Source organism: Telmatherina bonti (genome assembly GCF_933228915.1).
Source record: "Telmatherina bonti genome assembly, chromosome: 2".
Classification (NCBI taxonomy): Eukaryota; Metazoa; Chordata; class Actinopteri; order Atheriniformes; family Telmatherinidae; genus Telmatherina; species Telmatherina bonti.
Genome location: NC_136620.1, coordinates 16,839,446 through 16,854,416, shown reverse-complemented (window position 1 = coordinate 16,854,416; position 14,971 = coordinate 16,839,446). Strand labels below are relative to the sequence as shown.

The 14,971-nt window shown below is 39.1% G+C and overlaps 1 protein-coding gene across 1 annotated transcript in view; it reads left to right on the top strand.

The window, feature by feature from the left end:
- Window positions 1–14,971, top strand: part of pot1 (protection of telomeres 1 homolog) — a gene marked incomplete at both ends in the record, with an annotated part of 54,484 nt that overhangs the window by 37,470 nt on the left and 2,043 nt on the right. The window contains 7 exons of the mRNA XM_079256527.1: window positions 6,086–6,270; window positions 8,095–8,192; window positions 11,876–11,902; window positions 12,051–12,207; window positions 13,093–13,301; window positions 13,390–13,525; window positions 14,315–14,397. Coding sequence (XP_079112653.1) covers window positions 6,086–6,270; window positions 8,095–8,192; window positions 11,876–11,902; window positions 12,051–12,207; window positions 13,093–13,301; window positions 13,390–13,525; window positions 14,315–14,397 — 895 coding nt within the window. The remainder of the gene's footprint in view (window positions 1–6,085; window positions 6,271–8,094; window positions 8,193–11,875; window positions 11,903–12,050; window positions 12,208–13,092; window positions 13,302–13,389; window positions 13,526–14,314; window positions 14,398–14,971) is intronic.

Below are 14,971 nucleotides of genomic sequence, written 5' to 3'. Positions count from 1 at the left end.
TATGTAGGGTATGTTCATCTCACTGTGTAGTACAGGTCTTAGCTTGTCATTCCTAGGATGCGTATCATTATAAAAAACAATACAGTGGCAGTCAATTTACTAAACTGATGCTCAGATAAACTATTGAATTAAAATATGTCATTGGTTTTTCCAGCAATTTCAGTTTAGTTTTATTTCAATTCTGCTATCCCAGCAGTTCATGACAAAGTATGTAGATACTCTCCAGTCCAAATATAATTCAGTCAAATTCATTATAATCTGATTAAAAAAAAAAAGAAAGAAAAAAATATTTAAATGAATGCACTAAATAATATTGCATAAATGCAGTTGTCTTTCTAAGGTGACAGTATTGCACTGAATCTTTTCTTCAGTTTGATCCCAAATTCTGAGGTGACATGCAAAAGCAAAGAAAAAAGAAAAAAAAAAGTAAATAAATAACTTTTTAAAAGGAAGGAAAAGAAGCACCATAGCTTTAAGCCAAGGATATCTGCTGGAAAAAAGAATAGCTAATTAATGACAACAGCTATGTGATATATTTACATGAAGAGTTATCAAGTTGATACTAGCAATATTACTTCAGTTATAAAAAATAAACAAGTAGAACACTGTTCAGTAAGTGTAATTATGCAGGAAGAAAAAAAGCACATTTTTTTTAGCTTTGTACATCCACTGCTGCTGTTTTATACAGCAACTGTGGAATAGACAGCCTACATGAAAACACACTTGCTCGAAGAACATTATATCACACTCCACTGTATGTGCTGTTCATTCTGAGACTGTCAGATATTCTATGCACATTATTGCTCTTCACATTACTGTCTCAGACAGGTCTGAATGAAGCGTGAGGAACATTCTCAGAACAGTGACCAATATCTGAACAACTGAATGCCATCGCTTTAATGGTTCTTAATGAAGCCTTTAATGTAAAGTGACTCATGTGAGTCACCAAAGAGAAGTCATCGGAACAACCACAAGCAAGAGGAACGGGGTTAAAGGGTTCACTAAATCAGTTCTGTGTCACTTCACACAAAGCAGGTAAAAACCAATGTAGTCAGTTGTCATACCTCACTGTTCGTTCTCCATCTGCTCTTAGCCTCAACTGACTGACACACACAGTAACACCTTTCCTATTTTATTATGTCTTTGATCTAAAATGATTGACAAGGTGGGGAACACAACTCTTCAGTCTTTCAGTTCATTTCTCACATTTCACATCCATTTGTGAGGAGAGGTTAGTGTGCTCAGGAGATCAGCTGCTAATCCACCCTGACACTGGCTCAAACTTCCCTCAGTATGCAGAGAAAAAAAGGTTTAAAAGGAGCTGCAGCTTATAGAGGATTCACTTTGACTTATTCTCCTGCTCTCCAGCTATAATACAATTAAAGATCACATATATATGTAATAGGGTGATTAAACCCTGTCAAGGCTTCATTAAAATTTCTGGATAGCATGAACTTGTCTGACGCAGTGTTTGCTGATGAGAACAGTTTTGGTTGGCTGGAGGCTTGTTGTGAGCTGGGGGGGGGGGGGGGGGGGCTGGCAAATCCACCAGACCAAGTGTTTTTGAGCAGCCTTTGAATCACTATCTCCAAACCGACTCCAGGTTTGTGCAACATCGCCATCTACTGGGTTCATACCGACACGAACAGCACAAATATCTTAATCAAAGAGAAAGCTTTTTCAGATTTTTTTTTTTTTAAAACACAATCACGCCAACATTTCCTCAATACTAATTAATCCTGGCTGGAAACAAACATATGGGGTGGCTTTATGTATTACTTTTTTATTTATTATTTTTATTTTATTTTATTTTATAATTAAGTTTAAATTCTATTTGCAGGCTCTGGTTAGTCATACTCAGCTTGTGATTGCAGTTTTAAAGAGTCTGTTTCAAATCCCTGAGGAAGGGAGCAACTTGGTTGATGTTTGGATGTGTTTTTAGATGATAAAATAATGAAACAAAGCCTCCAGTTCTGACAGACAGAACTGGGACTGCCTTAACTTTAAACTCCCACACAAATGTTAGAGATGCTTTACCACTGAAGAAAATCTGAGGAATGTTGCACACACACTGGATTAGCCAAAACCTAGTGTCAGTAAGAAGACTGCTGGCTACACGTTAGTGAAATGAGATACGTTTGGAGCATAAAACACTTTCTCTGCATATTAGACTGTAAATAAAAACTATCAGTATTGAGGCTTTGTTCCCACTAGCTGTTTTATAATTGCATTTTGCACTTTATTCCAAACTATTCATCATTGACTAATTAAATTTATTTATTCATTTTACTCAAAAGGGACATAAATTATGTTAATGAATGTAAGTTAAAAGATGTAAGATTGTATTACTGTAATTCATATTGGTTGTCCCTTGACAGGTCACAGACAAACCTCAAAAATACACCTATGAACAACATATTGCAGACAGAAAAAGTAAAGTGAACTGTTTGATCCCTGATAAGAGCCTATTTTTTGTTTTCCAATTTTTACAAGGCTTTTGACTCCTGACAGCATGTATTTTTACTTTAAGTCATTGGGATTGTTTGGTTTTAGTGATATTTTTTGTAACATCATTAGGAGTAGCGTGGCGTTTAGTCAAGGTTCTTCAGAAAGGTTTTATGTTGAACAAGGCATCCGTCAGGGCTGTTCCATCAGTCCTCTCCTGTTTGTCGTGGTCGCTCAACTGATGGCCATTTTGTTCTCAAAAACTCACCTGATATACATAGAATTGAAATATTTGTGAAAGAATTTATAATTACTCAGTTTGCTGACAGCACAACCTTGTTTTTTTTAAAGAAAAAAAAGAGCAGTTTTCACAGCAATTGACAGTTTGTTTTTCTAAAAAGCATCTGGCCTGACTTTAAATCTTTATAAATGTGAGATTCTTCTAATACACAATTCAGATTCATGCTCAGTTGTTGGCATTCCAGTAAAGTCTGAAGTTAAATACTTGACTTTATGATAAAAGCTGCAGCTGTCAGGAAAAAGTTGTATATGATTGCCAAAGTAGATACTGTGCAGAATCCCTTGAACCAACACTTTTAGCCACTGTCTTTATTGGGATAGATTCTTCTAGCTAAAACCGGAGGGCTGTCAAGGCTAATTTATCCTCATCTGTGTTTTTGGCTCCTGACATTCTGAAGATTTCTGACTATCATATTTAAGTTTATTTGGAAAAACAGATGGCGTAGTGGTTATCACAGCAAGGTCACTGGTTCGATCCTCGGCTTGGGGGGAGGCTCAAACGGTGGCCTTTCTGTGTGAAGTTTGCATGTTCTCCCCCTGTATGCTTGGGTTCTCTCCCACCATCCAAAGACATGCGTGTTAGGTTAAATAGATTCTCTAAATTGTCTCTAGGCGTGTGTGTGACTGTAAATGGTTGTTTGTCTCTTTGTGTTAGCCCTGCAATAGACTGGCGACCTGTCCAGGGTGCACCCCGCCTCTCACCTGAAGGCCGCTGGGAGAGGCTCCAGCTCCTCCGCGACACTTGAACAGATGAAGCGGATCAGAGAATGAATGAGTGAATGAATGAATGAATGAATGGAAAAACACAACCATTACCTGCATAAGCCAGCGGTGGTTAAGGAACAGGAAAATGGAGGTTTGAAAGCCGTAAATATAAAAATTATGATTTGTTGCTTTCAGAGTTAAATGGTTTAAAGCTAGTCTTTCTCAACTCCAGTCTATTTGGTATTTTATTCAAAACAATTCTTTAACAAGGTCAGTGGGCTTGAGTTTTTCCTAAGATGCGACTTTGAAGTACCTAAAATTCCTGTTCAACTTTCCAATTTCACATACAAGCACTGCAATATAGTAAAATACATTTTTTTCTCTACATAACTGATTATTATGGAATAACAGGGTTATTAGTGTTAGGAGGTCTGTTTTCAATCCGGGCTGGTTAAAAATGGTGTTTTTTATGTGACATGTTGGATGTGAAAGGGACTTTTATGTCTTTTTAAGGGTTTTTGTTAAAGTTTTATTTTTATACTTAAAGTATAGACTATGAAAGAATCTGTAAAGCTACTGCATTTCCCTTGTTGCACATTATTTAGAGCAGATTTAATTTTGATTAGATTACTCCCACTTTGTCTTCTTTAAAGGTTTGTGATATTAATCTGATGGACAAGAAGGCTGATAAGCTTTCAAACAGAAGACACTTGAGGATTTTAATGCATGTGCTGTCCGGGATAACGTTTGTTACCTCATGCTTTGTCCTTTTGAGCCACTGTTGTTTCTTTATACTGTTTGTTCTGTGTGTCTTGCCAATATATTCTCCCTTTTTTGCTGTCTTCACTCTGATGGACAGCTATGGACATAATAACAAAACATATAGCCGTTTCTTTTGGACTCTAACTTGTGATTCAAGTTGTTGAACAAAGTTGTGGAAAAAGTAAAGTGTCCGTAGAAACCAGGGATGACCAGCTCTGGCCCTCAAGATCAGAGCTGGTCATCCCTGCAGGCAACAACTGCATGTTGTTAAGCGCTACCCAAGCATGTTGACCCTGTGCTGCGAAAAATCCAGCAACTGTTTTATGTGTTGCATCTTATGCCGCCATTACTAATGCCGCTAGTCTTAATTACCTTGTATCTGCAGACATGGACAACAGCATGGACTACATTAGATATTAGCCTACAGTTACTGGTCATGGTATCTTCTCTTGCAATCTCAAAGTTTTTCTGTTTTTTATATCATCAGGTAGTCTAACTAATGAGTCTTTACATCGCTGTTGCTATTACTGATGATAAAGTGTAAATATTGTAAGATGAGAATTATTTTGGTTTTTGGGAAACAGAAGTTTCACATTTGTTCAGACTATATTCTGCTTCTGCGATAGAGAGGAAGCAGAGTGATCTGGTTGAAACTGGATAATACTCTCAGGATTAGAGAAGAAGAAGGGGGCATGCTGTAAATGATGGTGAGAGATTGATGAAGAGTAAAATGTCACGAGTCATAAGTCCAGAATCTTTTAGTCATGCTGAGGGCTACGTGATATGGATCAGCAGATTGCATTGTGTCAAACTCCACTGTTTTGGGTCAGATCAGTATGTTTGGAACTGCAATGTAATGGTCACAAATAAATAGGATGGGTTGGATCCGATAGTCTGGCACCTTTTCCAGTTTTTACCTGTGGAATTGCAATGTGGGAAAATGCCAAAAAAAAAAATCAAAGGGTTCAAAAGTTTCTGTCTTTATCACATGTCAAAAGCATGAAGAATAACCACTACTATAAATAAATGAAGAACACTAGGTGTCTAAGTTAAAACATTGCATCAGTCAAAAGATGTTTAGTGTTTCTGTAAAAGTCTGATAGCCTCAGAAAAGAGACTGGATTTTCATTCATTCATTCATTTTCCGAACCGCTTATTCCAATTCAGGGTCGCGGGGAAGCTGGAGCCTATCCCAGCCGGCTTTGGGCGACAGGCAGGGTACACCCTGGACAGCTCGCCAGTCCATCGCAGGGCCACACACAGAGAGACGAACAACCACTCACGCACACACTCACTCCTAGGGGCAATTTAGAGTGACCAATTAACCTACTATCATGCATGTGTTTTGGATGGTGAGAGGAAGCCGGAGTACCCGGAGAGAACCCACGCATACACGGGGAGAACATGCAAACTCCACACAGAAAGGATCGAACCAGCGACCTTCTTGCTGTGAGGCCACAGTGCTAACCACTGCGCCACCGTGCAGCCGGAGACTGGACTTTAGCAGAGATTTTCTGACCTTGGTGCTCCTCAGTCTCCTGCCTGAGGCAAAGAGGTCAACAGTCCATAAGAAGGATGAGTGGAGTCAGCCCTGATCACGGACACCCTGCTCCAGCAGCGGTTTGTGCAGATGTCTTTAACAGACGGGATGTTTCCCCCTCTGATCTTGCCAGTTGCTTTAACAACTAGTTATTAAATGTGTACGACCCGTTCTGTACCAGATGAACTTTTCTGCAAGCACTGACTTTTATCTGGCCAGACTTATATTGCACACAGCTGGATTGTGTTTGGACGGCAACTTTTCTGCGTGTTATGTATACTAATAAAGACGTTTTAACCATTAAGCTTTTTGTTTTGGTCCATTTCTCCTCAGCTTGGTAGTTTTCTAAGGATCTACAACCTGAGAGCGATCCCAGGATCCAGTAAGGTACCAGGCCTCACCAGCAGCCAAGCCGAGGTGGTGCCCCACTTGGCTTTTCACCTGCATGGGGGGATGTCTTATGGGAGAGGGATTTGTGTTCTTCCAGAAAACGCTCCTGAAGTAGAGGAACTGAAGAGGTACGACGAGATGAAATTGTTTCTGTGCGGTCTCTGGAGGCTCTGCTGCAAAACCAAACCAGAGTAGACTAATGCAGCTTTAGTGAAGACGAGGCTGTTAAGACCTGGGTCCTCATTTATTATGCTCTGAACGTGCAATCATGGCCTTCTGAAGTGGAGTTGTTGCTCAATTTATGCCAAAACTAAAAAAAAAAAACATGTCAGAGAGACACATTAGGATGGACGATTTTGTAAATTGGAAACATGGAGCTGATCTGCTGGGTGTGATTTCTAAGTTATTCAGCTTCACAAAAAAAGATCAGTTTGAGTTCTGCTGCGATTTGATATGTGTTCACAGTTATACCTAATATTCATAAGTTATTCTGGTTTATCTCCCGGTGAGTTTTTGGTCATCGACGGATGGTTTCCCAACCATCTCTGAGATGCATTTTGTCATCCATGATGGATGCTGTAATTTCTCAGGGTTCAAAATACATCAAGTTTATCAGGACAAACCACAGCTGAAATCACACAAGCTCAATCTGAATCATTGCTGACAGTGTGTGTGACGAAGCGGGACGTTTCCTTGAGCTCTGTCCTCCAGCTGCAGATATATCCCATCTGTGCTTTGACATTTTTTTTTATATCTAGCTTTTTTAAAAATAATATTCTTTACATTTCTAGTGGAAATGTCTTCTGTTATCTTCTTATAAGTAGGATTCAATTATTTCTGTGATGCAAAACGCTCAGACAAAATTCAGTCAGTTCCTGCTTTTCTGAGTCCAATAAATATAAGAATCAAGACGAGAGTGAAAGGCGTTTTAAGTGCTGCAACTTCCTGTGTGTGTGTGACTTCACCTGAACTGTCAACTTTCTCCCAGAAAGTCAGCGCTGGCTAAGAGACCAAACAGAACCACCAAACTTGTCAACAAAATGATGAAATTCTCTTGTAAACGTCTCACACACACAAAAAAGAATAAGCTGCCTCCGTTTTGTTGAAGCTTTACAATCAGTTTGAATCCTTTTCAAAAAACTAGAGCAGTCTCTTTCAAACACACTAAACCTGCGTGTTTGAGCTGTAGATGGACGACAAAGATTAGTGTGGATCAATATATCCCACACATATATATTTAATATCAAAAATATGAATAACAAAAAATGGAAAAGGATGTTTCAGCTGTTCAGCTGTGTCATTAAAGCCAAAATAGTAATAAAGACACGTTACGTAACTTTCTGACCTTTAAACTCCGCGTACTGGACTTGAATGATGACACAGTGACGTCTATCATGTTATATTACCATATTACTACCTTATTAATGCCAAGAATCAGCATCCCACTGTCCCAAGAGCCATCATATCACCCAGTAGAGCCCTGCACAGGAACCTGACAGGACCAGACCCCCCAAGAGAAGACCAGGGCGATTAAGTGCTCACATTGATACCAAGGTCAGACACGACTGAGACGAAGATGCATCTGCTGGGGAAGCTGGAGTACATCTCAGCAAGCGAAAGGATGGGTAGACATTGGGAAGTCCCCAGTCTGTCAGGGCTTCCACAAAGAGACTCACATTCACACTTAGGGGAGATTTTTGAATGACCAACCTAAAATGTATGTCTTACGATGGTGGGAGGGAGGACCTGGAGAGATCTCTCACCAACCTCTTCACATTGGAGTAAAGAAAAATCACAATATATCATCTTACTTATAGTATTGTAATATATTACAATTATACCGTATTGTTGCCCCTGTACTGTGATACATATTGTATTGCCAGATTCTTGCCCCTACCCCACCACCCCTACTTTACAACATGTCTTTCTCCTCTGTCTTTGTATGTCTGTAGAGTCATTGAGTCCTTTTCAGATGAGGTTGAGGACGAAGTTGCCGAGCTGAGCGACTCAGAGCTGTTGGATGTTTGGAGTACTCCACCCGAGTCTTTAGGTATGAAAGTCATCTTCAAGTCACAAACAATTTACTCCGGTTGACTCTGATGGTCCCTGATGGCTGCTTTTACAGCACAGCTTTACCTCTGATCAGTTTATACCAAGATGTTGAAGTATGTCTGAGTCTGTTCTGATCACTTCATCTGTTTGGTCCAGACTGTCCTGCATCAAAACCATGCAGGAGAAACTGACAGAGGAAGCTCACTGCTTGGAGGGGTAAACAAAGGAATAACCTTGTTGTGGAGGGATTCTGTGTATCAGAGACCCATCTGGATGCGACTCTTCTTGACATGGAGATTTTCATTGACTGTTATATTAATTTTTGGAAATGACAGGAATAAAAATGGGGTGACATCAAACTGCACTCCCCCATATCCCCCATTATGTATGTGTGTTGATATATCAGAAATAACTTTCCTTCAATATCATGCTCCGAGTTTAAAATCTCTGATGGTTCAAAATGCATCTTCCTTATCTAAAGCCATTACTCACGGGATGTTGTCATACTGTAGACCTCCTGGGACTGACGTGCAATACCTGAAGGATTTCTGCATGTTAACTGAGAGAATTACAGATGTGAACTATGTTTTTTTTTTCCTGGTTATATGAATATCAATGTCCAACAGGAAAAAAGGTGGGATCATTAACTGTTGCTTAGTCTCGCAACCAAACAGTGCTGGACACATCTGCCACTCGTTCCGCATTCCTGAATGTTGCACTAAAGCCATTTCTCAATCTGTGGGTTTTACTGACCATAATTACCTGTAAAAAAAAAAAAACCTAACTAAAATTCAGAAAGGCCAATATAAAAAATGAAAGGATGTTTTAAAAAAATTAATTCCTGAACATTTTTATGCAAATGTGTGTGATATTGGTTGGATTGGTGTGTGCTGAGGAGCCTGAGGCCTCCTTAATATTGATAAGCATGTCCCTTTGTGATGGTCTATTGTGAAAGTGCAACCAGACTAAATGAGACTCTCAAGTGCTGAAACAAAGAGATAAAGCCAAATCGACATACGTAAAGTCTGGATCAGTGGAAAACAGAATATAACCAATTACTACACACCTCTAAATGAAAAGTTGGAAATTTGTCAGTATTTTCATAAATAAGGGAGTTTGATATTTTTGGTGGATTATTTCATGCAGTTGTGACAAAGCACCCACATGCCAAAAATCTGATTCTCTCACTAAGGTGATGCCAAATTTAGATTTTTTTAAAGTAGCACCCATATTATATTGGTTTCTGAACACCTTATAATGAAAAGAAATCTAAATATGACGCTAAAAATGGTCAAAATCATCATACATATGAAAGATGAAATGGTTTTTGGTGGATTTGATTCACCGCTGTAGCAGAGCAGCTATGCCCTAAATCTCTCGCCAAGATTATACCATATTAGAATTTTAATCGAGCACAATTAATAACTTTGTTGTGCATGCGCTAACAATAACTAATGCAATAATTCCACAAAATCATCTTTGCATTCATATATTAATTTTGACAAAGTTAAAAATTTAAATAATAGAAAATTTTAAAACAGTAAATTTTGACAATTAAAAGAAATCACAAATTTGTTTGATAAATGTAGGCGATATTTACTTTAATCTTTGGACCACTGTAGGGATTGGGACCCCCCAGTTTGGGAAAGGCTGGTTTAACTTGACACCCAGTAACTTCTGTTCTCATCAGACCCGTCTCCACCCTCCTGGGGCCGGACTCAAAACCTGCCTGAAGCTCACAGAAAATCAGAAACCAAGGGAGGCAAAACATTAAAAAAAAAATCTTCCTTGTGTGGCTGAAAGATTAACTGCACATTTAAATCTTGATCATTATTGCAACCGGAAGGAAAAAACTTGCATGAAATGTTCTGCAAAGCACTTGTTATATTATTAACGCAGTCGCCTCAAGCTACCAGAGATTATTACATTACATACTGCTGCATACACACTCCATACTCTACAGGACTTTTAGTTGCAAGTATTCCACACGCTCCATGTTTGGGATCTCTCCTTCCTTCTGAGCAGACCGGACCTGACAGAATCACTCTTAAAACACTCAGACATAATGTTGTCTGCAAACATCCAACCCTCTGGGCTTTGCTGGCTTTGATTGTGAGGTGAAGAGGGGGGCAAAAATCAGCCTGATTATCCTTTAGTGCATAACTGCCTTTAGAATAACATTGTCCCATAAAACAAATACTATCAGTATGACCTCTCGCGGCTAACCACAGAGAACAGGCTTGTGACAGTTTTCATTCAGGAACGCTGTCTTTTGTTCTCTACGTGTTTTCCTATACAACCAAATTGTCAGAAATAATCAGGTTTGCCCTCTTTTAGCTAGGTCAACAGATGATGTGACCACGTCTAAAATCCAATGCTTTACAGAGAACAGGTATTTATCAAGCCATCTGCCATTGGATTAATTGCCTTGTGACCACATGTAAATTGAACTGCAAAGTATTTTTCAAGTACCATCTGAGAATGTACTACTTAAATTTGTAAGTAGGGAATGGACACATAAACTCTATGAATAAGGAATGTAATACAGATCAATGGAATAACTCTTTCCTAATAATTTCTGATGTTTATGAGGAATTCTGCTGTGCTTCACTGCTTTCAGGATTTCATTGCCAAGTAAATTACAATTTGTTTCTTGTGGATTGTATGTTTTCTGTATTGTTTTTTGCATGGACCTCAGGAAGACAAGCTCATTCCACTTTGCAGACAGCTCATGGGGATCGTTTCAAACCTTAAACAATAATTTCATCTTTATCTGTAACTGTAGATGGAAATGAAATCTGATCCAGTCATCTGTGTCTTGTCAGGATGAGATAATAGTGACTTTATTAATCCTTTGACTCTACATCCATCTGCAGATGATAGTTGTGATTTGTCCCATTCTTTTATTGCATTTCAGCATTGAAGTAAAAAGGTAAACATAATTAATATTTATAATTGCTTTTAATGTCAGCATATCTGCTTGCTGACTTGAAAATGAATCTAAACTCCTGCTGGGCCTCAGTAAAGCCTTACTAAAGCAGCACATCCAGAATTTCCATTAAAGCCTTGTTATGTGGGCACAGATGTGTATGCAGAAAATGCCCTGTTAATATTTATATTACACTTTTACAAAGGAGTTAGGTTGAGGAAAGAATGACAACAATCCAAGCAATTCGGCAATCATTGTTGAAATGAAAAAGCTCTCTTGCCGGCAGCAAAAACACGACTGCTCAGACATACTTAGTTGTTTGTTGATGAAAGGATGGATGGGTGAATAAAGTGATGCTAAAGGGAGCTGTTTCCATTAGTCGGGACTACTAAAAGGCCATGCTTCACTGGGGATAAAGTAACAAATCGGAAGTTTGAATGTGACCTGAGGGGTTTCCTTACAGACTGAAGATCAAGTTTAAAAGAACACATGGACAGAAAAAAGCTGATGGCTGCTGAGTTGCTCAACAGTCATCGATCTTCAAACATGGAGATAATATTTAGGAATCACTTTCTTGTACTGAGAGTAAAAACAATATGCTTTATTTTTCTTTGTTTCTTTTCGAATGAATCTCTTCTGAACATCAGACGCAATCTGACATCGTTGCCATAGTTCCCATATTTTTGCTGACTTGTTAGATTGAAACCGGTTTTATATTTGACCGACTGGTTCTGAATGTTTTTGTGTTTCAGATGAAGAACCAGTGCCGAGTCACTCAGGTATGAAACATAACACTGCAGCACACAGTTCTTTAGATTCAGTCGATCACAGTAGTCACTGAAATGTCTCTAGAAATGTCTGGAACTCTGTTTTTATAATAAGCTATTCAGCATTTGTATTTATTTTTTTTCCTTCTGTGTTGCTCAGAGAGACGTTGTAGCCACCGCATCCAGTTGCTGACGCTGTCTGAGCTGAAGCAGAGCGATCCAGACCAAGTTTACCACGTCCGGGCCCAGCTCAGGTCTTATGAGCCCCGAAGACTCCATCAGGCTCTGAAACTCTTCTGCAGCAAGTGTAAATCAATGTAAGCCCACACACACACACACACACACACACTGATCCAGATAATCCATTCGGCATTCATTAATCAGTTAAAATACAGTTTTCATCCAAACAGGTTTTAGGATTAACTTAAATGGAGAATGTGTAAATATTAACAACAATCCCAGTTCCAAAGACGTTTCGACATGGTGCAACATGTAAATAAAAGATTACAATGATTTCCAAACCTCATCAACCCATGTTTTTATCCCCAATATAACTTAAAAAACTGAAACATTTGGCCATTTTTATTCCAGCCAGTCTGGCTGAGGAACTCAGGTTTTGGTACAGGCTCCAGTCTCCGACCACCTGCGCCACAAGGCAGGAAGAAACAAAGCAAAACTTTTCATATTTAGTTGGATAACAGAACTGCACTGAAGGTTTTTCTCTATCAAACTGCACTGACAAAAATCCCCCAACTCTGTCTGGTTAATCGTCGCTCACATGGACTCACTAGCAGGGTCTGATAAATGTCTAACTATAGAGCCGAAGCTGCAAAGTCCGGCATGCATAAAGTCCTGGCTGCTGTCCTGCAGGTTTTCCATGTATCCCTGCTCCAACACACCTGGCTTCCATTAAATGGATCCAACAGCCTATGAAGTTCTGCAGAATGAGTGATTAGTTTGAGTCAGGCGTGTTGGAGCAGGACACATGGAAAACCAGCAGGATTGTGGCCCTTAAGGACCAGAGCTGGATACCCTGGTGGTTAATGTGGTGGTCTACTGTTTGCATCAGTGTAATTGGTGACTGGAGGTTGTGAGGTGGTGTATGTTGAGGAGACTTCCATAATTGGCACTTATTTGTGAAGGTAAACTACCACGACTTCACTGCCCGAGGAAACACACTTCTAAACATGTGCTGATTCCAGTCAGGACATCCCAGATGATGAGCTGGTGGCAGGTATATTCTCTGAAGCATCCAAGCGCTCTGAAGCCTGCAGCCCTCCACCATGGGCGCTCTCTGGACACATTGACCTTCCCAGAGACTCCCCAGGATGCCCAGCCCAAGCTCTGAGTATCCACCTCTCCTCCCAGCTCATGTCTGAGGGGAAAATGAAGGATCTTCTCTTCCTCATGGGTACCAGTCTTAACACAGCTTTTATCACTCTTCATGGCCTTCTTCAGTTTTCTGATTTGCTCATTTGGGTGTTCTCGATGCACTTCAGGGACTTCCTTAGAGGAGACATGCCAGCTAGCTGCAGGATACCAGAACATTGTTCCCGTGACGACATCAGATCACGGCCTGACACTGCTCGACCTATCAGCACCCTTCCTGTTCAGAGGCAGAAAGAGATACTTCGGGTGAGCGATAAGCTTAACACATCCTGATAAAGTGATGTTTGATGAAGTGAGACTAGAAGTTATTTTACTGTTAAACTTTTGCTCCAAATATTCATGAAGGAGCAATTTGACAACAACGTGAAATGTAATCTTGTCACCAGTGAGATGCCTTTGTAAACGCAGTGATGCCTGCTGGCATTTAGTCCTAATGTTTACATGCTCACCTGTCAGATGCACTTTGCCTGTTCTGGGCTGGATCCCCTTTTTAATCCAAAACTTCCCTCTTTCTTAATTCATAGATTCTACAAGATGTGACGAACCTGAAAAGTACTAGTCATTAAACGTACATGCAGCCCTTTTACAAGCAGATAGAATAAAACCTGAGAGTCTACAAACTGTTGGATGCAACAACATCATCGCGCTGAAAATTTATGTGGCCATTAAATATTTGTTGTCTTCATATTTTGATTACAAAATCCAAGATGTTATCTGTTCATCTATGTGAATTCATTTCTTTGGGTCTTCTGCTGCTGCAGCCCGTCTGCTTCAAGGTTGGATGTGTTGTGGATTCAGAGATTTTATTCTGCATACTTTGGTTAGAACCAGTGGTTACTGGACTTCATGTCTTGCTATCATTTCAATCAGTCTGTCCATTCATCTGCGCTCTGGGCATTGTCTCTTTTTCAGACCATGATCTGAGATGGTTGTCCCAGTATGGTTCTGTACTCAGACCTACAACCCTGCGACTAGTTAGGTGTAAGGACAGGCGCTCTGGCAGCTTCTTGAGCTCACACTTTGTACATCTTGCAGGTGTAAACAATGCTCTGATACCGCAGTGAGAGAGCCAAGTGCTGAGGGCCTCGAAGCAATCGATGAGAAGATCATTGCAGAGGGTGAGATGGTGTTTTATTTTATTTTATTTTATTTTACCTCATTGAGATTAGAAATCTTCTTGAGCGACCTAGCCAAGAAAGCTGCACAACCACAAGTTTACAACACACCACATGACAAACTATGAAAACACAAAAAGCAAAACAATCGTTCAGTTCATTAGAAAAACACATGGGCACTGAACTAGACAGCTGGAAATAGTTTTATATTACCTAAAGCTAAAACTAACGTATGTAAAATCATTTAACAAGTCAAACATTAACAGGAAATGCTGTTCTTAGGTTCAAAAAACATTTACTTTAAAAAGGAATGTAATTGCTGAATTCATACAAGTGTCTGTCTTTCTATGTATTTATATATATATAGATATAGATATAGATATATATAGATATATATAGATATAGATATATAGATATAGATATAGATATATATATATATATAGATATAGATATATAGATATAGATATATGTGTGTGTATGTATATATATATATATATATATATATATATAGATATATATATATAGATAGATAGATAGATATATATATATATATATATATATATATATATATATGTGT